We start from the raw sequence: 25,451 nt of genomic DNA on the forward strand, positions 1-25,451 counted from the left end.
TCAAAGGCTGCATGAGACCCTGCAGGTATGCATTACCACTAGCCTGTCTGCGATTAGATATCGGATATAGTTGACTGGTTCCCGTCGGTGATATCCACACCGACCAGTATATCCGTGTCTTATATCCGTGCCTTAACCCCGAGCCTATAAATAAGAACGAATCGTGCGGACTTTACAGTCAGGTATAAGAAAAGAATTCTCAATTCTTGATTAGTTGACGACATGGACTAATTCACTCCCGAGACCCGGAGCCGGTTGATGTCAGAAGCAGTGAAGCTCCCCTCACTATTAGTAGGAAGGCCGGTGGGGACAGGACCTCAGAGCAAGATCTCAATTGAATCAACAAGCCTTCACTAGGGAGCCAACTAATTTAAGGTTCTTCCTGACGTGACGTCTCAAGAGTGCGGAGTATGTATTAGTAATTAGTAATTGACCTGGCGGGTTGCATGGTGAAACAATTGCAGCTTGTCCCCAGGTGTACATATAAATAAGAACCCCGCAATCGTCTCGTCCCTCTTTTTTCTGCTCTTGTTGCCAGCAAAACTGTCTACACTCTCTGCTCAGTGAGAATTCATCCCTGGTGGAAATAACGAATTCTTCCTTCGAACTACGGAAGAAGTCCTTCAGAAAGAGTGCTCGCCATGGCGGATAACACCCAGATGGAATATGTCAAGTAAGGTTTCAAGCACCTACGTCCTTCCCCCGCATTCCCTCCTCCGCTCAGTCCTCGTGGGAGGGTTCGACTGGGCGTCAGAGAACTACGAATCCACAATACACTCGCAATTGGATACTAATGCATTCCTCAGTCTCGGCAAGTCCGGGCTCAAGATCTCCAAGATCATCCTCGGTGCCATGTCCTATGGCACATCTGCTTGGCAGGAGTGGGTGTTGGATGAGGAGCAAGCCCTGCCTCTGCTGGAGCATGCCTATAAGAAGGGTATCAATACTTGGGATACGGTTCGTGAAGAGAACTCCTATCCTATCATTCCATTTCCATCTATCTATTCTCTCGTGATGTCTATTCTCGCGAGTGCTAACTGCCACTGCAACAGGCCGACGTCTACTCCCACGGCAAATCCGAAGAAATCATCGGCAAGGCCCTGAAAAAGTACAACATCCCCCGCAACCGCGTCGTCATCCTGACCAAATGCTACTTCGGCGTCGACGACGAGGGCAACCAACCACCCATTGCGGCCACGAGGAACGACGGCGCCTGGGTCAACCGCGTCGGCCTGTCGCGCAAGCACATCTTCGACGCGGTCGAGGCGAGCGTGCAGCGGCTGGGCACGTACATTGATGTGTTGCAGATCCACCGGTTGGACCGGCAGACGCCGCGGGAGGAGATTATGAGGGCGTTGAATGACGTCGTGGAGAGCGGGAAGGTTAGGTATATTGGAGCTAGTTCGGTACGTCACCTACGATTGAGAAATAGGTACCCTGCAAGGATACTTCCTTGCTAACTGCAATTTCAGATGGCCGCCTGGGAATTCCAAACCCTGCAAAACATCGCCGCCCGAAACGGCTGGCACCAGTTCATCTCCATGCAAAACTACCACAACCTGCTCGCCCGCGAGGAAGAGCGCGAGATGATCCCCTACTGTCTGGACACGGGCGTCGGCCTCATCCCCTGGTCGCCCCTGGCTCGAGGCGCCCTGACCCGACCCTGGGGCAGCCGGGACACGAAGCGCGAGAACACCGACCGCGCACTCAACATGCTCATCCGCAGCCGCGAGACGGAAGCCGACAAGGCCATCGTCGACCGCGTCGAGGAGCTGGCCAAGAAGAAGGGCGTCAGCATGGCGCAGATCGCGACGGCCTGGTCGCTCAGCCACCCGAATATGAACCCGATCATTGGCCTCAATAGCAAGGAGCGTATCGACGAGGCTGTCGCTAGTATCAAGATCAAGCTTACGGAGGAGGAGATTAGGTACCTGGAGGAGCCGTATGTGCCTAAGCCTATATCTCCGATGGAGCGATAAGAGGTATCTCTCGTTGGAGGTTGCTGGATAAGAGAGTAACGCTTGGATATTTCTTCCTTTCAGTGTGTTTATATACAGTGTATAAATTTGATGAATAGCCACGATAGCCACGAAAGCAAGAAAAAGCAAACTTTGATGATATTCCCGAAACTCCATTCCAACGCCAAATCTAACTCCAACGCCAACACTCCCCAGAAGAGTCCCCTCTAATGCTAATGCTAGGTATAACATTGATACTAACACAGTACAATCATGAGACATAACCGTAACTTCGTCGACCGATGCGGGTCCTTGTCTGTGGCGCTGTCAAGACAGACATAAATCCCGCGTGACTGATCAGTGCTTCTTCTTCCCGAATATGGCGCTGAGTCGGTGCCATCGCTTGCCCTTTGTTCTTGTATCTCTATCTCGATCTTTATCTCCATCAGGGGCGTTGGGAGAGTCGTTGGGTATTTCTCGATGCGAAAGTGGTACATGACTATACGGGCGCCTTCTATTTGCCGGGGCTGTTTCATTGTGATGATGTTGATGTTGACGATCGTCTTGCGGGTCAGGATTAGTGACGTGGCCATTCTCGCTGAGGTCGGTCCATTTCAGATCGCTGGAAGAGGCTAGTCTACTGGGCAGGTCTTGAACCCTGTCCTGTCGATCAATTGCCCCTGTCTGGCTGCTATATGATGCAGACACGCAGCGGCTGTTGGCGCGCTTTCTCTGGGATGTGTCTGGTGTTGCTGACGAAGAGCTGTCCCCTGCTACGACCGTCTGGAACCTCCGTGAAGAAGGGAGGGTTTGAGATCGGCTCCGGTTGATCGACAGCGACGGACGCATGGACGACTCGACCACCGAGAAGATGGGGTTTCTGCGTCTTTGCCCGTCCGCTGCCGCCGTTTCCTTTTCCTGCTTCGAGACCGTAGATGACTTGCGTTTCGGAGACACTGGCGTATTAACCGGACTGTCACTCCGCGGTGACGTGTCATAGTCATAGGAGAAGTTCTTCGACCAGCCTTCCATGAAAGCAATCCACACACCGGTGACAACAATGAGCGTCCGAAGGTCATCTTCCATGTTGATCAGTTCCCGCCCTGTCTCGCCATTTCCGCCTTCAGACCCTGCAAGCGACACTGGTGACAGAACTTCCTCGCTAGGGGATACCGGTGGAAGGGAATACTGCTCATACACGTCGATGCTGCTGCGAGTCATGGATGCGATGACCGGATGGCGACGCGTATTCGGGTTGATCATGCTGAAGGTGAACCGTTTGGACGCCTCTCCGAAGTCCGAAACCCCAGTGCCTGATCGACGACTTTTCCGCAAAACCCACCGGGCTTTTCGAGTTTCCTGCTCGCCCCTGGAAATGAATTCATATGAGCCATTGGGCATAGACGTCCCTTCCCACGACACGCGGGAACCCAGATATATTTCCACCTTGCATTTGCGGACGGAATCGTCCTTGACCGGCTGACAGATGGTTGCGACGACTTCCCTGTGTTCTTGGCTGTATTCCTCGGATGAAACACTTCTGTCGTCCTCCCCCGAATTGGGTTGTTCGTACGAGTCGCTGGTGAGGACGATGAGATCTCTCGGACCTAGTTTATGGATGGCTCCGAAGAGCTTGGGGAATTTGCAAGCCAACCGGGGTGATATTGCGGCGGGGAGCACATCGAACGCGGGCACGGGACGGGATGCCGGACCGATCTGCTGCAATTGGAGGAGCAATTTAGGTCGGAGTCTCAATCGTATGTGGCGGGGGTTGCCAGGTGGATGTGCGAGCTGGAAGGTGGTCTTGGATCGGGCGGAGCGCTTTGAGACGATGATGGAGGGTCTGGTCGGAGAGACGACTGAGGAAACATCCTCATCGTCATCATTATCGCTGGAAGAGTAGAGACTACTTGGGTGGGAGGATTTGGTTGACAAGTGAGGAGGCTCCTTGCTGTCGGACATGCTATCATCTAACGTCTTGGAGGTAGAGGCAGCGAATGGGGAGCTCATTGTAATGGTTGGCAGAGCGGAGAGAGCCCGAGACGAACGCAATCGTTTCTCTTCTGGTTTTTCTTCCGTCTGGGGAGAGAATTCGTGACGATGGGCAGCGGCAGCATCCGCTGTGAGGCCGAGGTTAAACAGCATCGAGCCTAACATGGGTCCACGCGGTGACAGCCGGATGACGACGAGAGAGCAGAATAAAGGACCCTAGGAACATAACATCAATGAACCTTGGGTCATACCAGTGAGAAAAGGTCTCTCAGTGATGTCAATTCTGCGAGGAGAGATCTATAAGTATGGAGGGGATGTCAGTAAGGGATATGCGACATGCGACATGGCAGGAGGAGGCTAGTTACACATACCCGGCAGTGGATGGACAGGGGGGCCTTCAATGCACGTTCTCCCTAAGTAGACCGTAGGAAGAAGCAGGACTGAAATATTAATGTTAAAAGGCTGCCTGAATGCTGACAAGAATATCCTATGCATCATACTAGATCATTAGTCTGGAGGCCCTGCGTATATAAGCTTGTCGGCTAAAATGGGGGAGCCACCACCATCATCATAGATCCGCAGATCTCATTAGTTCGTTCGCTACCTAGTTACTGTAACGGGCTAGCAACTCTGGGCAGCGCGGATTTTCCATGGAGATGGAGTCAATGGGTCTCGTGGCCTCATGGAGAATGGCCCATGGGGCGAATAATGATGACAGGCTGGATCCACTCCAGTCTCGTTGTCGTTGTCGTTCTCGTTCTCGTTCTCGTTCTGGAGTGTCGAGTTGTTCTCGACAAGGGCCGTCCCGGCCGTAAGCAAGGACCGAGTACCGTAGTATTTTTCGTATCCGAATTCGAAAAGTGAAAGCTTGATTAAAATCAGATAATTCGATTCGACATCCGCTGCTTCCTGCTGGTTCGGTGCCGGTCGAAGTTGCCCCGAACTCCGTCGGCGACTTTCCACTAGTTAGGCAGGAACCTAACCTAGGCGACCACCCGTACGGAGCAGATTAGATCCTCCTCCGTAGACGGAATTCGCACCACTTCGGATCCGATGCTGACCGGGAGAATCATTACTATTTTATTCCTCCGTGCATACGGAGTATGTGCTGGAAGCCTGGAACTTTCGGAGCGGCGATCGCACGAGCGAGCGATCTGATTAATCAATCGATTAGTTAACTACATACGAAATGCGGAGTACATACAGCCCAAGCGGACAATTTGGTCCGCATAGGGCGTACTCGTATACCCCGTATCGACTCGCGCAGGGACCCTTAAACCGCCAAGCTAGGAGCCTGAAAACGAGTGTGGCTGTGTTGGGAGATCGTCTTCGAATTTCGAGTTCTCTGCTCTACCAGGTTTTCGTTACGAAAATTCTGAGTTGGACACATGGCAATGACCCAGAGTGACGATGCATTGCATTGCAATGCATACGGTGGCATACTCATGCTCATGTTCATGCTCATACTCATATTCACGTTCATATTCATAATAATGTTGTGCATAGAGATCGGTCGGGGTCTGAATCTCCGGGGTGGGACTCTCTCCTGTCTCCAGGTGTCGATCAATGAGGCTAAGCGCACTAACGAACAACCAACCTTAGGCAGCCACTTCATTAACTCGGAGCCTCGGATTCGTCGGTACCGTACCGTACCGTGCTGGCTGATCAGTGATAAGATTGATCATTGATCAATTTGAACGCTCCGAGACTCTTTCCCTCGGAATCTTCTCTGATCACCGAGAGCCGAAACTGGCTCAGCCCACTAATTCCAACACTCAAGTGCGGGGCCGAGAGAAAAAAAGGCGTTCCAATTTCTAACCTACGAAATACGAAGTACTAGCCTAGGCAGGTTTGCACCTCGTAACTTCGTAATGATTTCTCTTTTGAGTCGAGCTCCGCGCTTCGCTCTCGCTTTCGCTTCGCTGTAGGCACACAACTTTGGAAGAAAAGAACATTAATAGTAATAACAATAAACCAGTTCAATCAGAGAACTTCAATCTACTGGATCCACGCGTGGCAAGCACACTGGGAGGCTGTGCTGGAGCAAAGAAAGAAAGATTTTTAATTTCCAGTGGAGCCTTCCCTTCACCTGACCTTTCCCTTTTTCCCCCTCGTCATCGATTGCGACTCTATCTAGCTGTACATAGGGCTGAAGGGAAGGCCCACCATATACCAAGGATCGGATCGATCCTAGCAATATACCTCGGTTCTTCGATCGAAGGCTAGATAGAAGCCTAAGCCTAGAAGCTTACTAGGTAGAAGTGGAACCTTCCCTTAAAAGAAAAAAAAAAGAAGAAGAAAGGAAAAGAAACTTCCTTATTAATAATATTCCGATAGTTATCTGACGGGTTGTATTAATAATACTTTGATTTTACACGGATTGATGACGGCGCCAAGGAGGGAATAAGGAATATAGTAATCAAAATAAAAATAAAAATAATACCGTCGTCTCAAAGAATTGAGTTTAATTTAATTGCGTCAGTCTGCGGCCTCGTGTTTTGGTAGGCAAGGCACCTATCAGTCGTCATCTACGCATAATCAACCCAGCAGCCGTCATCCATCCAGTCTTCCAGTCTACTGCGTCCTCTTGTCAGGACGCTATGATTATGATGATGATTATGATTACGAAAATTATTTTCATGGGAACATACTGGCGTATGTACTCTGTACAGAGTCATATGTTCAGTGATGTGATTGTGCAGTGCATTAAGCATGAATCGAATTATTTTTATTTTTGTATTTATGACACTAAAAAAAAATCTTGCAAGATCAGCACTAAATATGAAGACAGGAGACAAGGACACAATTATATGGATTTTTTTTTCAGAACTTTTTTTTTAAACCCCATCGGAAGAAGGGCCATTGAGGTTTTTGGCAGACAGTACGGAGTACCTAGATAGTGGACTGTAGGCAAAGCAGGGATTTTGCTGCCTATTTAGACTCACCTAAAAGGAAACGGTTTGAGAAATACAGTATCAACAGTCTCAAAGCACGAGATGGGGTCTTCTTGGGTCTATTAATAGTATCTGACAGGGACAAAATAGTTATAATCAAATCAGCCTTCAGAAGATATATTTCTTAATCACAAGAGGTCTTTATGATCTTGGTGTTTTGTCTCTTCCAGCTTCTCTTAACAAGCTATCAGAGAGGATGTTAAAGAAGATGTTGTTGATAAGCCCAGTTTATTTTGCCCTTACTCTAATCAGTAAAGAAGATGGCATATGATTATGCATTGTTTATGCGAACAAGAGAACACTGATGTAAATTAAATGTGTTCATACTCCGTACGGCCCGAAGGATGACGCATTGACGAGAGTATGAGACTATACCAAATATGGCAAGTCACCAACATCCGCGGCCCCGGGGCCATGGACGAGATCCATCGTTATACTCTCACGTATGTACAATGATCTAGCTGGCGACGCATTGGACATACAATTGATATCTGCCGCGTCTATAACCCTAGATGCGTCAAAGGAGGAGTCAAATTTTCATGATTGAAGTATCTGTGGGCCTGTCATGGATAATGACACTCGTCAAAAACCGGGGACGGCGCTCGCTCCCACTGATGAGAGAGGAGCCTCGTCCAGGTGTTGGTTTCTGCTCCACCCGATAAAATCTCTGACTATTTTATTTTTGGTATGGAAGGCCGTATTATTTTTGGTCATCATCAACTGCCCTGGACCCGGGTATGATACATCCACCACCTTGTTGCTGGGGCCGTCCCAGTCGCCAGCCCCAGCGAAAGAGCTTTGGGGGTCCTTCGGAATCCCCTCCATCTCCCCCATCTTGCGATTCGTGCGATGGGATTCCATCTACTTTGTACACATAGCCGAACGAGGTTATCTATATGAGCAGGAATGGGCCTTTGGATATGGATACACTGGATTGCTGTCTCATCTCACAGCCGGTACGTCTACTCTACCTCGAGCAGCCTCTGGACCACTTCCAGCGCTGATGACGTAAAACTCATTTTGAATTATAGCCCTCCGCCCAACGGAGAATGGGATCGGACCAACAGAGGTCGCTCTGGTCGCCGTTGGCATCTCTCATCTAAGTCATTTCTTGTCAGTACTCTCACTGTACGCTTTAACGAAGACCATCTTTGGCGCGGAGACAAACGCCCAGAGGGCGTTCTGCCTCGTCTCAGCCGCTCTCCACATCATCTCTCCAGCTGGAGCATTTCTCTCTGCCCCCTATGGCGAGTCTCTTTTCTCCTTTCTCAATCTAACGGGCTTCTGCCTCTACTTGTCGGCCGTCTTTGACGAGGACACTGGTAGACGGATATCGCGAGATGTGAAGTTTCTTGCTGCCGCTGTGCTTTTTGCGCTGGCCACTACCGTCCGCAGCAATGGCATCTTAAGTGGATGTCTATTTGCCTATGATGCCGCCCTGGGAGTTGCTCGGGTTATCACCCGCGGTTTCTCCCTCGAGGTAATGCATCGCTTGTTCGTCGTTGTCCTCGGTGGCAGCATTGTCGCTCTAGGGATGGTTGGACCGCAGTACGTCGCTTTCATGGCCTATTGCACAAATTCGGATTTGTCGCGGCCTTGGTGTAAACAGCTCATCCCAAGCATATATGGTTGGGTACAAGCACATTATTGGTAAGCTTCGTCCCTGCTCTATTCTGATATCGCGCCTGACCAGTTATTGTAGGAATGTGGGCTTTTTGAAATACTGGACAGTTTCCAACCTACCGCTCTTCTGTCTTGCCGCGCCAATGCTCGCCGTTCTGTGCCAGTCGGCCTTCTCCGCGTTGCAAAAGCCCCTAGCAGAGCAAATCTACTTGAGTTCTGCACGGGACGCTTCGTCACAGAAGACACGTCTTCGCCAGTCATGCTTGGCTCGTCTTGCCATTACGCAGGGCCTATTGGCGATCATGGCATTGACGAGCTACCACGTTCAGATTATCAACCGGATCTCTTCCGGCTATCCGTTGTGGTATTGGTATTTGGCTTCGTTGGCCCTGGACAAGACCAAGCCTTCCCAGCCGACCCCGGCAGGCAGACATCTATTCTCGGCAGCTACGCAGGGTATGGTGATTTACGGGCTTGTCCAGGCGGTTCTGTTCGGTTCTTTCCTTCCGCCAGCCTAGGGGATATGATTTGTAATGTAGTTGAGCGGAATAATAGATCCGTGAACGATAATTAATTCTAATACTTTCTTTCCATCAGCTGTGATTGCGTATGAGATGCTGCCTGGTCGGATAGACCAGGCTAATCCCTTTTGAGCAGCTCAGGTCAAGGTGAGCTGAGCAAGCAGAATTGCTGTTGTACACAGTCAATCGCACTGATCTCGAGGGGTAAATCTCTTAGGAAAGAGGAAAATAATTTCCACCTACGAGTCTCGCTTGGAATTCATATCGTAGACGGCTCTTAAATCGTGGGTGGGCTGAGTCTCTGGCATCCGTTACGTGGAATTATGTCATCTGCACTTTGATACGGTAACTGGCCGCCCGCACTCTCAATCAGACCTGGCCAAGCATCGCGTGCGGAGCTTTGGTCACCTCAACTTGCAGCAGGGCGATCAACTCCAAAGCAGTGCATTTTTCAGCAGGCATCTCACTGTCTTTGAGATGACCCCTTCTTGTCAAGTTTCCTACAATCTCTGAGAAGTTTTGCCCTTCGCCAGTATTACTAGTGTGCACCACTGGGATTCTGGTGGAATTCAGCTCACTGTCGCTGCATTGTGCTGATGCGAACAAGGCTGAGGCGCATTTCTCATACATTTGCAGTCATCTTTCAAGCGGGTCTTGACGAGCTGTTTCTACGGCGTCAAACTTGAATGAAGTGCGTCCCTTGTTTATTTTTCTTGCGTATCTTATATTTTTCTCAACCACTGACTTCCGTTCTTAAAAAGGCTCCCTTCCCAACCCTCATCCCACGTGCCTTGCCTCAGCGGAACGCCGCTCTCCGGATCTTACCACAATCATGGACAATCAAAATGCGAGGGTCTCTTCCATTTTGACAGCCGACAACTTTCAGAATGGGCATGACTTGTCCCGGGCCACTTCCCCCGGTGGAGCGCCTGCCGAAACCAATGGAGTCGACGCAGATGGTTCCAAGAAAGCACGGGTTCGACCACGCACGTACCCTTACTTCCAGTACTTGCCGTACGAGCTCGAAGACGACAGCGAGAGGGAACGTAATCTTCATGAGATCCTGAAATGTCTGTATGTCGCGGTGAAGGCGGGCGACTTCAGCCCCGGGGCCGTACACTGGACACGCGAGTTGAGGGGATGGTTGTCGCTCAAGTTCGATCCTACGCGAGAAGAAAGGATAAAGCTGGTGAAGCTGTATTACGAGCTTTCTCTTGCTCCGGGAATCGATCCGAACGTTGCGGAGAGATTTGCAAGCATGTTCATGCTCCTCACGAAGTGAGCTGCCAACTCCCCTCGCCATGCATGCTATCGCGCTAACCCGTACGAAAAACAGGCGGAAACATTATTTACGGCCAGTGAAGGATCTGGTTCTGGATTGGAAGCCTCTCTTCAAAGAATTGAGGACTTTCGTCCTACCGACGGAGTCGGGCTTGGTGCACTCGACAAACCTGAAGCGCAACATCAAAACGCTGACGAAGATGTGCGCATTCGCTCAGCTTTATTTCGATCCATGCGAACTGCCAGCGATGCTTGAGGAGTTCCTCCCGCATTTCACCACATCCTTCTCAGAGGGCGCGTTCGTTGTGGTTGGCTTGATGAACCTGCTGCTTCCCACGTCCCCAGCACCGGAGTCCAGGCAAGATCTGCGACCTCAGAATTATCTGCCCACTTACTTTCACCTTTGGTCTCTCGTCAACCGGTCTAAGACGTTCGATATGAATTTCTTGGACCTTCTTTCTCGGCTGGCCCGAGACTCATTGCCCGTTTCCTACATACCGTTCTCAGAGTACGGCATCTTTACCAAAGAGCAGTCATCACTCGTCTTCACCGCTATCCTACGTCTATTGGAGATCCCGGTCGGCCAGGCTACCTCGCCGTATAGCGCTGTCGTCGATATCTCCTCGGGTTTGGGTATCATGCTCGATCGCGACTCGCGGAAGCACCCTGTCACCCATCACATCGCACGGTGGATCGTGATGTCTCTGTCTCCGGCATGCCTGGAAGCGGAAGATTCAGTGTTGTCCCAGCTAGAAGGTCTCATACAGGCGGTGGAGACGTTCTTCCATCCCTCGAATTCAGGGAACTGGACGAAGACGCTAGCACAACTGGTATACTACCTGGCCGACTTCTTCGTTATGCGCTGGAACCGCGAACACAGTGGGGAGATGGAGGTGCCCCCGGAGCGCAGATTAAATGAGGAATTGAGAAAGCGCTTCGTCTTAAGTTTGCGTGAGGTGATATTCATGGGTATCTATTCTAAAAGCGGAACGGCAATGAACTTTTCTCTGTCGACCCTACAAAGTTTGGCATATCTCGAGCCCCATCTCATCCTCCCAGGAGCGTTGCAAAGAATATACCCGTCCATGCATGGTTTAGTCGAGGTCCACCGGACGATATCCTCCCTGAGAGCACTCCAGGTCTTGTCGAGAATCATGGTCCGCACTAAAGGTTTCCGTTGTCATATCACAACCCTCCTGGGGCTTGCATTGCCTGGGATCGATCCAAATGACCTGGAGAAATCCTTGTACGCCCTGTCCTTCATCCAGTCGGTCTGCTACAATATTCCCTTCGAAGACTTGACGAAAGGACGCGACGACGTGAATTGCAATATGCTGGCCCAGCAATGGGTTACAGGGGAGCTGGAGAGGATGGAAGCGGAAGGTGTGGATGTCAAGACGAATTACGACACCGATCTGAGTGACGAAACGGAAGAAATGATCCTCCGATCATCCACAACCAGCTTTGGAGAGTTCTTGATCTCTTTCCTTGGTCGTGTATTCACGCTCTTGGAAAACTTGCCTGATTCTACACGGGTACGGAGCGGTTCTCCGGAGGAGAATGTTGTCAACACCCTTCCGGCAACTTTCATGCCTTTACTTGCTGCTTTGTCACCCGAGCTTTACGACGTGGCCCTGTCCAAGATCGTAGACTTTGTCGCGAACCACGTGATCCACCAGGCTCGAGATGCGATGGCCTTTATCTGCAATGCCGTTTGCAAGGTGAACCCCGAAAAAGCTCTCAAACGTTTCGTGCCTCTTTTAGTGCAGGCGATCCGCACTGAAATTGATGAAAACGGCGCTGCTTCCACTAGAACCACAGGCACAGATGTTCTTCCTCGGGATCGGGCTCTCGTTTGGAATGTCAGCATGCTGAGCATGTGTGTTGTCCACGTTGGAGATGCAGTTCTCAATTATAAGCAAGAACTCTTTGACATCGCCGTGTACATGCAAGAGAAGTGCAAAGGCATTCCGACTGTCCACATCTCAAATTTCATTCATCACCTGCTTCTTAACCTGACCGTCACGTACACTGTGGACTATTCTCTTTTTGAGCCCGAGGCCGTCAAAGACGGCGTGAAAATCGAGCATTGGGGTTATAGGCAGGATCCTAAGAACCTGACAGTCAAATGGCATGTGCCGAAACGGGAAGAGATTGAGTTTGCTGTCGCCCTTTTCCAGAACCAAGCAGAAACCGCTCTTGATCAACTTACTGCCTTGACGGATGGAACATCCAGTGTCAAGCGTGATGGAAGCGGGAAAGAGTGGTCTGACGAGGTGACCAGGAAACTTGTACTACTTCGACTTATCATCTCAGGCATTTCAGTGCTCTTTGACCCCAAGGCAGCTTCCAAGGTTGACAACAACAATGGCTCGTCGGGTATACCGAGCGATGTTGAAATGGTCGAAGCTAACGGTATTTCATCCGACGCCAACAATGGAGATAACGAAGCAGATGCCTCTCTCGACAGCTCCGATGATGCAACAGTCAGAGAGACGTTCACCTATCCAACGGGGTACCCATTGGACGAGAATGATCCCTTATATGCTACTATACATAATATTAGGGAGCGGGCTGGCAAGGTCCTCCATGAGGTGCATCGTTTCCTGACGGAGAAGCAGGAAGATGACGTGCCATGCTTCGGCGCCTTGTATACTGCATATCGGTCCTGGTTCATCGATGTTGGTATGGAAAGATCGGCCCATGTATTGGATCGGGTCACGCGACTCCTTGCTGCAGACATCCAGCCATATAAGGTCAGTGGCATTCGCAAAGACTACCCACGGCCACTGCTTGTGCGAAGGGCCAATGTCTATCATTTGCAACGCTTGAGACACAATGCTGCTCCCAGGCCAAGGTCTGAGCTTGACGAGAGGTTACTCCTGGATCTTGCCGAGTCATGTGTTTCCCTCTATACAGACATCCGACGCAATGCCCAAAGTGCTGGAGAATCTGCTTTGAAAGCAATTTGGGGCTCTCGTCTTCTCGTCATACCTCCATTGATAAAGGCTCTGCAAAAGGCCGTTGCAGAGAATGATCATGCGCGGATCAAAGGTGCAATATATTCTCTCTTATTCGGCAGCCTCGCAAAGACCGTAGGGCGGCACTGGAAGTATACCCCGGCCTTGATCAAGGCCTTCATCGATGCCAGCGCCGTCGACAGACCTTCAGTGCAGAAGTTATGCTCCGGAGCTGTTTACCAAATCATGGACTACGGCCGGCCGATGGAGAGAATGGCCATTCTGGATCAAGATATTGTCAATTCAATTGCGCCGACAGAAGATGTGGAAGACAAGATAGAACAGAAGCGCGAGACGATTAACCACAAGCGCATCATGATTGAGAAGAAAAAAGCGGAACTCGCGGAAGACCTTGTGAATTTGGCTCGAATGTCCCACTGGAAGATAGCCAGCCGGGCTGCGACGATCGTCGTGAGTATGGGCCTGAGGTTCGATTATGTTGCAAGCGAGAACTTGATCGACCTCGTTACTCTTGGATCCATTGATTCCCATCCGGGTCTTCGTGGTATGTACTCGCAAGCGCTCATAGCTCTCTTCACTATGATCGATGTCCGAGCCATATGCAGTCATAATTATGAGAATTACATACTGGGCAAGCAGCACTTCCCGGCGAGGATCCAGGTCGCTACCAAACGTTACGAGAAAGGTTGGACGGAAGAGTATCTGTCCAGCTTCGCCAAACCCGAGGCCGAATATTACGTTGATCACGACTTTCCAGGATGGCTTGTATGGTCAGAGAAGATGCCAGCATACAAGGCCAACATTAAAAGAGACATTGAATACGATGAGCTGGAGTGGAAAGTTCGCAGCCACATGGGCAGACTCTTCAACCGAGAATGGTTCTCGAAATTCTTCATGTATCTCAAGCAGGAGCCTCGGGACGTGGCTGCAGACAAATTCCGGATGGCGTGCGCGATGATGTTGCTGTATGTTTTTGAATTGATGTTCCGCGATGAGCTCACAGCGGCCACATTTGATGAGGTCAAAGAAGAGATCGCGACCGTATTTGAAGACGGAAGCGATAAACACCAGCATCGGGCAACCGCGGAGATTCTCGGAGCTTTGATTAGCTCTGTAACGGACACCAACGTGGAGAAGAGGACGATGGTTTGGGAGTACGCATTCCCAATGGTCCAGAAGATCTTTACCGACATGTTGACTCCAGAGAATTCTGGCTATTGGACTACCTTCCTTCACATGATTCTGCAATGTCGAGATCCACGTCGGGCCTGGCCTTTGGTCGACTGGCTTGCGAGTTTCAGGCTCGATATGACGTCTAACGCTGCATTCAAAGAGAGCTCTAAGATCAGTCTGCTACATCAGTGCATCATCGATGCGGGTTGGCACTTCCAGCTGGAGAAGCCCATCGTCGAAGATTTCCTTGCACATCTCGATCATCCCTACAAGGGCGTCCGCGAAGCAATGGGACATACCTTGGGATCTATCTACCGCACGAGATATCACGAGTCCCACGCCGACATGAACAGTCTTCTTCAGGCCCAGAAGTCGGCCTCGTCTATTGGTACATTCCCCTATGAACCGTCAGAAAGCTTCGGGAAGACGATTCGGGAAATTTTTGAAAAACTAAGACAATGGCGGCATGAACGGGAGCCAGGCCAGCAGACACCGTCGTCGTACACATCTGGTAGCAAAACAGTATTGCTCTGGCTGGACTCGACCCTTTCTTCTCACGAGTGCACCCAACTTGTGCCGTTCTTCGCGGACGTCTTTACCGAGGAGCTGCTGCACATGATGGACATCAAAGAGGATCCTGAACTGCAATCGTTGGCGTATCATGTCTTCCGCCACTTGCCCAATATTCCCCATCCGGCTGAGCAGAACTCCCCATTCATCGAAACTCTTATCCGGATCGGACAAACCTCACCTTCATGGCACCAACGACTTCGTGTGATGATCAACATGCAAATCATCTACTTCCGCCGTCTCTTCTTGTTGTCTGCAGAGGATCGAGACAAGTTATTTGAGTGTATCGCCAACATGCTCCAAGATACGCAGCATGAGGTCCGAGCCGGGGCTGCAGCGACTCTGTCCGGTATGATTCGCTGCTCGCCAGTTGCACTTCGAGAGGACATTGTCAAGAGGTTCCAAGAGCGCTTCACGAAAACCCTCAACGACAATCCTCTCCCTAAGAAACCGAGGAATCATGCGGGCCGATCGTCAGCCACATCTAGTCAAACGAGCACTCCTACTCCTGAACATACTCGACTCATTATCATCCGACATGCGGCCGTCTTGGGTCTCGGTGCGCTGGTTCAGGCATTCCCGTACGCGAGTCCGCCGCCGCGCTGGATGCCTGAGGCCTTGGCTACGCTCAGCACGAAGGCGGCAAACGATCCTGGCATTGTCGGGCAAAGTGTTAAATCTATCATCAGTGAATTCAAAAAGACAAGACAAGATACTTGGCATATCGATGCAAAGGTAGGGTGTCCTCCAGTGCTGTTGCATTGCCACATGGCCAAGACGCTAATATTTCTTCTTAGGCATTTACCCCAGATCAGCTCGAAGACCTCTCTGGGGTCCTCTGGAAGAGCTATTTTGCCTGATCTTTTACTGTTCACAATGAACGTCAATTTACTTTTGAACTGCTTCCATCTTATATGTGACTGGAATGACCAAGTTTTTTGTCATGTACCATTTCAGATAGGGGCATTGGGAAAAGCGTTTTTGGTGGGCATATAGCGTTGGAGGGGGGTTAACAAAAGTTGGGTTATTATTTTGTTTCTTCCTTCTTGGTCGACTGCAGCATCGCTTGATATGCACTCCCAAGAAGGAAATAATAGTCACGAGCTAGCTCTTCTAGAGATGCTAGGTCTGGAACTAATGCGATTTTCTCGGTTGGGTAATTGGACGGATACTGGACCGGTACGTCGGAAGACTGATAAATGATCGGATTGTCCGTGCGATGAATGGAGGAGAGTTGGGTGGTTATATGAAATTAATAATGATGTCTAATAGTTTCTTTTGTTCAACTAAGAACCTTGGGAAAACGGCCAAGACAATGTTGTAGCCTGTACTCCGTAGGTAGTTACACGTGATATTAGATCATGTGACCTAGTCGTCACCCGCGATGGTTCCATGCCGCCTCGATCACCGTACCCCAAGCACAAGGGGAAGAGACAGTGCGTTGAAGCCAGCAGCTTGCGGTGGCTCTGCTTTTCACCGGCACTGCTTTCTCTGACCAATTTCCAACTACCATTCATTCTTTTTCCCCACATCACGTTGTCATTATTTAGTTATTTGGTCGGTGAATGTGGCGCCGCAGTCGCATCTCTTGACACTTTGCATTCGGATTCTGACTAAGAGTAGCAACAGCAGCCTGCTTTAGGCAGCGCAAACTGCTCTCCCACCATGGCTCCGAAGGATACCTTCTTCCGCTCGGCGGATATGAGCTTGACCCAGCTCTATATCGCGAATGAAATCGGCCGGGAAGTTGTCAGCGCTTTGGGAGAGATCGGCGAGGTGCAATTCAGAGATGTGAGTTTCTCTGGGGAATGGATCAGCGGTCGACCCATTTCGATGCTTGGGCAGATCATTTGGAGAGTTCGGGAGTGCTGATGAATTTCCGTGTGAATTGAATAGCTCAACCCCGATACGAATGCTTTCCAGAGGACGTTCACCAAGGAGATCCGTCGGCTGGACAACGTGGAGAGACAGTTGCGTATGGACCACCCTTTGTCTCTTTCTTTCTTGGCTGGATACTTCAGGACTTGAGGCTGACCAATATTCGGGACTCCTTCAGGTTATTTCCAGTCCCAGATGGAGAAAGCGGGCATCCCGATGCGGCCGTCGTCTGAGTTTGCCAACATCCTAGCGGCTCCGTCGGCAGCAGAGATCGATGAGCTGGCCGAACGCAGTGAGAGTCTCGAGCAAAGGATTGCGTCCCTGAATGATAGTTATGAGACGCTGAAGAAGAGGGAGGTCGAGCTCATTGAATGGCGATGGGTTTTGAGAGAAGCTGGTGGTTTCTTCGATCGGGTATGTGATAGATTGAGCTTATGTTGCCCGGTTTGTGGGGGTTTCAGCAAGCTGACTTACCCATTTACTAGGCCCATGGCCACACGGAGGATATTCGACAATCATTTGACAATGACGAGGCGCCACTGCTTCGAGATGTAGAGCACCAGGTTCCTCGTGGTCAGAACGGTGATGCTCAGGGCCAACAATCATTTTCCGTCATGAACATTGGCTTCGTGGCGGGAGTTATCCCCAGAGACCGTATTGGAGCCTTTGAGCGTATCCTCTGGCGCACATTGCGAGGAAATCTCTACATGAACCAGTCGGAAATTCCTGAGCCGATTATTGACCCGACGAACAACGAGGAAGTCCACAAAAACGTCTTTGTGATCTTTGCCCACGGTAAAGAGATTTTGGTGAAGATAAGAAAGATTTCTGAATCTCTGGGTGCAAGCTTGTACAGCGTCGACGAAAACAGTGAACTGAGAAGGGATCAAATCCATGAAGTCAACACCCGGCTCAGCGACGTGGAAAGCGTCCTGCGGAATACCAAGAACACCCTTGATGCAGAACTCACGCAGATTGCGCGCTCTCTCGCTGCCTGGATGATCATTGTCAAGAAGGAGAAGGCCGTTTATCATACCCTCAACAAGTTCTCCTATGACCAGGCGAGGAAGACTTTGATCGCAGAGGCGTGGTGTCCGACCAACTCTCTTCCGTTGATCAAGTCTACCTTGCAGGATGTGAATGACCGCGCTGGTTTATCTGTTCCCACCATCGTCAACCAGATTAAGACGAACAAGACTCCTCCCAGCTATATCAAGACGAACAAATTCACCGAAGCCTTCCAAACTATCATTAACGCCTACGGTATCACGAAATACTCCGAAGTCAATCCCGGATTGCCCACGATTGTCACGTTTCCCTTCCTTTTTGCCGTCATGTTTGGTGACTTTGGCCACGGTTTCTTAATGACCCTTACTGCCGTTGCGATGATCTTGTGGGAGAAGAAACTTGCCCGCACCAAGTTGGATGAACTGACTTACATGGCGTTTTATGGCCGCTACATCATGTTGATGATGGGTATCTTTTCCATGTACACGGGCTTGATCTACAACGATGTCTTCTCGTTGTCGTTTACTCTATTCCCTAGCCAGTGGAAATGGCCTGAGAATATCCGCGAAGGAGAGGCTGTTGAGGCATCACTCAAAGGCAGCTACCGTTACCCGTTCGGATTGGACTGGAACTGGCACGAAGCGGAGAACGCTCTCCTTTTCACCAACAGTTTCAAGATGAAGCTGAGTATCTTGTTGGGCTGGGCTCACGTAGGTCACCTTTGGTCCTTTTTTTTAACTAACTCATTGACTAACATGATTCTAGATGACATACTCTCTCTGCCTGCAGTATATCAATGCGCGACACTTTAAGTCCAAGGTTGACATTTTTGGCAATTTCATCCCAGGAATGATTTTCTTCCAGTCTATCTTTGGATATCTCGTCGTCACCATCATTTATAAATGGTCTGTCGATTGGAACGCCCGTGGGGAGTCCCCGCCTGGTCTCCTTAACATGCTGATCTTCATGTTCCTTTCTCCCGGTAAAATTGAGCAGCAGCTCTATCCTGGACAGGCCGCGGTGCAGGTTATCTTGTTGCTTTTGGCTGTCGTGCAGGTTCCAACTATGCTCTTCCTCAAGCCATTTTGGCTTCGCTGGGAACACAATCGCGCCCGAGCCCTCGGATACAGAGGCATTGGAGAGCAGTCAAGAGTGAGCGCGCTGGATGAGGATGGTGATCTGGATGGCAATCCATCTGAGGGCCGCGACAGCTTGGCTAGTGATGGTGAGGGTGTTGCGATGATCGCGCAGGACATCGGTGAAAGCGAGCATGAAGAATTCGATTTTGCGGATATTATGATCCATCAAGTCATCCACACTATTGGTAAGATTTCTAGTTTTTTCTTTACGTCGATCTTGTTATGAGATTTTGCGAACAGCTCACTAACAGTGCAACTAGAATTCTGCCTCAATTGTATCTCTCACACTGCGTCGTACCTCCGTCTTTGGGCCCTGTCTCTTGCTCACCAACAGCTTTCCATCGTCCTCTGGAAAATGACCCTCGGGGGCGCCTTCGAGACCGAATCTCCAGGTCTCCGGGTCGTAATGATCGTGTTCACTTTCTACCTCTGGTTCGTCCTGACCGTGTTCATCCTGTGCGTCATGGAGGGCACGAGCGCCATGTTGCACTCGCTCCGTCTGCACTGGGTCGAAGCCATGAGCAAGCATTTCATTGGCGATGGGATCCCGTTCCAGCCTTTCAGCTTCAAGACTCTCCTTGAAGAGGATCCGGTGGATTAGATTGGGCTGGCTGACCTGTCTTTCTCTTTTCTCTTATTTTATTCTTGTCTTGTTCTTGTCTCTTGACCTGTCGGTAGTTAGAAATTTATATATTCTCCTACGAAGCGAAGCTCTTTTCCTCCCATCGATCCATCTGTATTTTTTTTGTAACCCTACGTATATATATACATATATTTTTTTTCTTTCTTTATCGATGCGAATATCCCTCTTAATTTATGCCTAGGAGTCCTAGGTTGTATCTACCTAGGCAGGTAGTGATCTCACCCGTGAAACCAAGCAAATACCCGTACCCGAGACAAAGGAAGAAAAGAGATGGAAGCTGATCAGCCATCCACCCTAGGTACCTAGGNTAGTTTTGGTCTTACGTATAATCAGCCTATTTTGTTTTTTTTTCCCCCCTCATCTTCTTGATCTTCTTTTTCTAAGTCGTTGTTGTTTTCTCATGTCATACTAGGAGTTTCAGTCCTAGTTCTAGTCAATCGTTTTTATCGTCTTTGTCGGCAGCATCCTTCTGACTTGATTTAATGTAGGAGAAATAAATGGAAAAGAATTATTATCAAAAATTTTCGACTTCGTTTTATATACATTATAAGAAGATGGTCCAGTCACAGTGCATGTGCAATGCAAGACAGTTAATTGTGTGAACATTCATTATGATTTGGATATTAAATTAAATTTCATTTCATCAACAGGATATTATTTTGCTCACGGACGGTGTTCAAATGCGGAGTATATGCATGGGCTTGTGTTGAAGATGCTTTTTTATTTATTTATTTAGCGTTGTGCTTGTTGTAGGTATCAATGACCTTCTGCACCTCATCCTTCGAGCCGAGGAAGACACCGCTGCGGTCGTGGATGTGGGTGGGTACCACGTCGAGGAGGCGCTCCATCTTCGAGTTGACGGCCAGGCCGCCGGCGTTCTCGAAGACCATTGCCATGGGCGCGCACTCGTACAGGATACGGAGCTTGCCCTTGGGGCTCTTCTTGTCCGCCGGGTAGGCGAAGATGCCGCCGTACAGCAGCGTGCGGTAGGCGTCGGCCACCATGCTACCGATGTAGCGCGCGCTGTAAGGCTTCTGGCCCTCGCCGGGGTACTTGAGCGAGTGGATGTACTCGTTGACCCAGTCGTCCCAGTACTGGCTGTTGCCCTCGTTGACGGAGTAGATGGCGCGCTTGGCCGGCAGTCTCATGTTGGGGTGGGTCAGGATGAATTCACCCAGGGAGTTCTCCATGGTGAAGCCGTTGACGGTGCCGCCGCGCATGGTGATGACAAGCTGCGCCGAGGCACCGTACATGGTGAACCCGGACGCCACCAGCTCCGATCCCGGGCGGAGCAGGTCCTTCGCGGACACGGTCTTCTCCGGGCCCAGGACTTCGTCGGGAAGTCTGAAGATGCCAAAGATGGTGCCAACCGAGACACCGGCGTCCAGGTTGGAAGATCCATCGATTGGGTCACAAACCACTGCGTACCTCGCGTAGGGGTTCTCATTGAACACGATTGCCTCCTCTTCTTCTTCCGAAACGAGAATTCGGACTTTACCCGATCCCCGCATTGCGGAGACGAAGACATCATTCCCAATCACATCCAGCTTCTTCTGGTCATCACCGGTCGTGTTGGAGGAACCCGCCAGACCGGTCAGGTTGATGAGGGTAGCACGTCGAATGTAGTATGCAATTGACTTGAAGGCGAACTGGAGTGCGTGACATAGTAAACTGCAGACAGCCCAGTCAGTCGTGATAAGCTATGCATAGAATAGATATACATACGTGAAATCCCCGGTGGCCTCTGGGTGTTTGGCCTGCTCTTCCGTCAAGAATCTCGTCAGGGTGATAATGTCGGTGTTGATGTTCTCCTGTCCGACAGGAGGATGTTCGCCGTTGTGGGCCGCCATAGTGATGAGAGGGAAAGTCGATACAGGTAGGGAGGATATTTACAGGAGAGAAATCAAAGAGAGTTGACAATTCAGGATCTCGTTAAACCTTCTACCTCGGTCCAACGGAGAGGCGAGGGGGAAATAGCTGAGCCCCTGTTTCGGCAACGGGTATGCGGAGTAACTATATATCAAGTGCGGAGTATAAAGAAGTAGTAGAAGCTGAAGCGGTCAACCACGAACTGTCACGACTTTTGGGAGGAATTCAGCAAGAGCAGAGGGCGCAAAGTGAGGATCACGAGGATTCAAATAGGAGAGGCATTTATAGAAAGAAGGTGGGACAGGAACAAGTCTATCCCGGGTCACAGGTTAAAATCGGGTGGATAACAGAAACGTCAGTCCGCCATGTTGACCTCGGCGGGCGGTGCGAGGTACCTGCCATCCAGGTACCTGGACACCAAAGAACAGTGGAAAGGTACATCCTGGTAGGTCACTTTCAGTCTGGCCAGATTTCGTCACTCCTCCACCTGAGATCACGAGGATCCGCGTGTTTCCCCGCGCTAGACTCGGAGTGGTAAGCGGGCCCCGGTGCTCCGGGTTTTCTTCTTGACCTCAACTCTTGGTACCGGTGCTCTCCCCGGTCCTCCCCGCGTGTCAAGGGTCCTTATCCGACTGTTGCTTAAGCATTTTGTTATAGCCGATAGCCTGGCAGCAAGAGCTATGCTGAGCAATTGAAGGAATTGAGTTGGTTAGTAGTGACGGACCAGGAACCATCAATGGCAGCCATGGTCTCGTTTTGTCTTCCATGAAATGATTTGTGTGGCAGAACATAATGCTTCGGTATCTTCCGTCGAGAGTGCTTGCTCTTAGATACTGTCGGTCTTAGTTTTCCCGAGTAACTTGGTCTGGGCTGCGGTTAGAACAGGCATTCTGTTGCACCTTTTCGGTCCGAGATATCAAGTCGAAGTCGACTAGAGATTTGCTGCAAACAAGGCAAACTATGATTACATAAGTTCAGATACATGCCAAGAGCCTCGAGGGTAACGCCTACTGATCTAACCGCTTCTGGGCAAGCGTCTCGGTAGCCGATCGTCAACTTGAAAAGGCTTGAGACGCTTCTTCTCAGTTTTAATTTTTCTGTGCATGCTCACGAACTGGTGATTGTGTCTTCCACTGATGCTTGTGGACACCACTATCAGATTATTTTGATCTTTGATCCTTGACTTTCACAATGTAGTATGGCTAACCGACTTCGAAGGTCCTCTTGAGGATCTCTGCATGCAACGGTGAGTCGCCTGGAAAAATTCTGATTTTTGTTTCTGCTTCTCTCCACCATGATGATTTGTACAACCGCATAGCAAACTAGAGTCTTTGACCCCAATGGAATGAAAACTCTTGCACACGTCAGGCTGATCTATTCCTTTTCTCTGTTGTTGAAGCTCTGTAATCATTCACCACTTGCACAGCGCTGACTGAATCCAAGTGCAGGTTTATCTAGCTTCACCCACTTTGAGAAACTGTCTACGGGCCGTCTATTTGCAACTGGTAAGCAGTTTCATATTGCGTCTGACACTTTATTGTCCATTTCCAAAATGATGATCAGACAAAACAACATACGCTGGAAATTACCGGCTTAGGCCTTCGGGTCTTTGAAGATATTACAATGGCTGTGACTGATCTTTACTTGCTGCACCGCATCTTCTATCGACTTGTCTTCTGTTTTGACAGTCAACTGACAACTTCAAGATCTCTAGTTACAAATGACGACGGTATCTACGGCGGCCACTGCGTTGTAAGTCTCCAAGTCCTCTGTCCTTCCCTCGAACTTCAAAGATGAAGCGGCACTGGGCTCCGACGGCGTGAAAACACGATCCGGTCCTGATGGAAATGCCATTTTGTGGCAGGCCTAGAAAACCTCGCCCACTGAGACTTGTCTACCATCTCGATTGATATCTTGCAAGACTCAAAGTCCCATTTCTAATCACTCTTGCGATATAGGCTCCCTCCATAGCCCATGTTTTACTGTGGAAGCAAGGCAGTTTTTCACGCTGTGCATTTGCAGGTATGAGATGTCGCGTCTCATTTACCCACCACTCCCAAACATAGTGATGATTATCTAGATGACGAGTCTTATTCGAGTTTTCGATGCAGACAACATCTTTTTTTACCATTCATGCATTTCTGACAATGCGTTGTTACGACTGTAGCATGATCATAATACGTTAGTCTCAAGCTGACTGGTCTTAAATAGATATGTCAATGCTCGTCTTCAGACTGCAGTTGATTGCCTTTACTAGACCCATGAGAGATACTCCGAAAGGTGATGTATGTGCATTCTCCGATCTTCCCCTTCCCTTTCAGATGATGATTCGACATCACAAATAAAGACAAGCATATGTCCAAGCTTGCAGTAGCTAGCAAAGAGGACAACGGTCAGGGCTGATCTATTGATCTTTGTCTACCCTACCGGTCGCTCTATGTTGCGCCATTTTGCTGACAACGCGGCCAGCAGGATTAGCGCTGTGCAGTTTCTGGGAGGTCGTTTCTTGCGCCGAGGTAAGCACAGTTCCGTCCTTTTCTTTTTCTCAATCCTCCTCATTTGGGTCCCCATTAAATGATGATTTACTATGCTTTTTTTTCACGACGGTCAACATAACTTTTACATTGATGACCACCGCCTGTGACAGGGCTTTATCTGACACCATTGTTCACTGCATGTGGCCTCTCCAAAGTTCATTTACACTGCGGAGGTGACGAGTTTGCTAACATGTCCTCGTGGCTAGTGAATTTTCTTCGTCTTCGACCTTTCTGTACGCCTGCAGCATGGGGCCACAGGATACCTGGACGACAGAAGTCTGCGAGTCACCAAGTCTTCTCAGCGCAAACGGTGAAGCCAACAGGTACGTGGCCTTTGCCAATTGCTCTTCTATGTAGGTACCGAGCCGGCTCCCGCACAATATGCGGCCGAGTAGACTGAGCATACCGCCCATGGTAATGCTTCTTCATCCTGGCTCATGTCCAAGAGAAAACTGAGCATATGGATGAGCATAAGCTTTCTCAGTAAATTCTCCGATACGCTGATGGCAAATGGCTCAAAACATGCTTCATGAAGCAAAACCCGTGCAAATGCGCTCAGGACCTCCACAGGCCAGTCACCCAATTAGGTAACCTGGGAATTTCTTGGCCTGAGTTCCTGAGGCCATACATCACCGCCTCTGGCAGAGCATATCGAAGCTGGATGCCTAGGTATCCGATGGACATGCCTGATTAGGTAAAAATTTACTGCTGCAATATCTGACTAGCGTCTATCTACGTACGTACCGGATTTTATGTGCATACAGTAGACATACATACCTAGGTAATGGATCTTATTTATATTATGTTCTTGTTCCTTCTTCCGTAGGCTACTATTAATGTCTAGGATATCCCTCGCCGTAACCGTCCTACCTAGAACAATTTGGCACGGTAGCGCTGCTGAGCCTGTACTACTTACTAATTTCGGTTCACACACTCTTCTACGGATTATACCTTTTACTAGGCAGAGCTACTAACTATCCACTATACTATAAAATATTAAATCCGTTTTTGCACTGTCACGTGGCTGTAAAAAGCAACATATATACATAAACATACGACACCAAATTCATGAAATCTTATTAGTAACAAATATATATAAATTGGCAAAGGAATTACCTCTATTATTAGTAAGAAATTATATATTAGACTATCAGTAAGGGATCTGCCTTATTCAGGAAGACAGATATTAGTGAGGGATATAGTGAGAACTACCTATAGTACGGAATATGGGTAGGGAGTCTACCTGGAAAGTAGATAATGAATACTATATAACTAATATAAGAAAGATGGTGAAGGGAATATAGCAAGGAATACAGGTAGGGAG

At 49.5% G+C, this 25,451-nt stretch overlaps 6 protein-coding genes across 6 annotated transcripts; 4 read left to right on the top strand and 2 right to left on the bottom strand.

Annotated features, from left to right (window-relative positions):
• Window positions 1-641: 641 nt before the first annotated feature.
• Window positions 642-1,979, top strand: VTN77DRAFT_6108 (uncharacterized protein; the record flags this gene model as incomplete). Its single annotated transcript, XM_069422350.1, has 4 exons — window positions 642-673; window positions 807-957; window positions 1,053-1,406; window positions 1,473-1,979. The coding sequence occupies 4 exons, from the start codon at window positions 642-644 to the stop codon at window positions 1,977-1,979; spliced, it is 1,044 nt and encodes a 347-aa protein (XP_069276363.1).
• A 336-nt stretch (window positions 1,980-2,315) lies between these two features.
• On the bottom strand, window positions 2,316-4,115 carry VTN77DRAFT_6109 (uncharacterized protein; the record flags this gene model as incomplete). The annotated part of the gene is made up of 1 exon (XM_069422351.1): window positions 2,316-4,115. The coding sequence occupies one exon, from the start codon at window positions 4,113-4,115 to the stop codon at window positions 2,316-2,318; it is 1,800 nt and encodes a 599-aa protein (XP_069276364.1).
• Window positions 4,116-7,469: 3,354 nt separating this feature from the next.
• VTN77DRAFT_6110 (uncharacterized protein) lies at window positions 7,470-9,045 on the top strand (the record flags this gene model as incomplete). Its single annotated transcript, XM_069422353.1, has 3 exons — window positions 7,470-7,860; window positions 7,936-8,554; window positions 8,607-9,045. The coding sequence occupies 3 exons, from the start codon at window positions 7,470-7,472 to the stop codon at window positions 9,043-9,045; spliced, it is 1,449 nt and encodes a 482-aa protein (XP_069276365.1).
• An 835-nt stretch (window positions 9,046-9,880) lies between these two features.
• Window positions 9,881-15,913, top strand: VTN77DRAFT_6111 (uncharacterized protein; the record flags this gene model as incomplete). The annotated part of the gene is made up of 3 exons (XM_069422354.1): window positions 9,881-10,326; window positions 10,385-15,788; window positions 15,851-15,913. The coding sequence occupies 3 exons, from the start codon at window positions 9,881-9,883 to the stop codon at window positions 15,911-15,913; spliced, it is 5,913 nt and encodes a 1,970-aa protein (XP_069276366.1).
• An 805-nt stretch (window positions 15,914-16,718) lies between these two features.
• VTN77DRAFT_6112 (uncharacterized protein) lies at window positions 16,719-19,679 on the top strand (the record flags this gene model as incomplete). Its single annotated transcript, XM_069422355.1, has 6 exons — window positions 16,719-16,844; window positions 16,950-17,028; window positions 17,110-17,345; window positions 17,417-18,649; window positions 18,705-19,263; window positions 19,339-19,679. The coding sequence occupies 6 exons, from the start codon at window positions 16,719-16,721 to the stop codon at window positions 19,677-19,679; spliced, it is 2,574 nt and encodes an 857-aa protein (XP_069276367.1).
• Window positions 19,680-20,449: 770 nt separating this feature from the next.
• Window positions 20,450-21,571, bottom strand: VTN77DRAFT_6113 (uncharacterized protein; the record flags this gene model as incomplete). Its single annotated transcript, XM_069422356.1, has 2 exons — window positions 20,450-21,392; window positions 21,447-21,571. 2 exons carry the CDS (start codon window positions 21,569-21,571, stop codon window positions 20,450-20,452), a joined length of 1,068 nt encoding a protein of 355 aa, XP_069276368.1.
• Window positions 21,572-25,451: the final 3,880 nt, after the last annotated feature.

This window comes from Rasamsonia byssochlamydoides, assembly GCF_041956645.1.
Source record: "Rasamsonia byssochlamydoides strain NRRL 3658 unplaced genomic scaffold VTN77scaffold_46, whole genome shotgun sequence".
NCBI lineage: Eukaryota > Fungi > Ascomycota > Eurotiomycetes > Eurotiales > Trichocomaceae > Rasamsonia > Rasamsonia byssochlamydoides.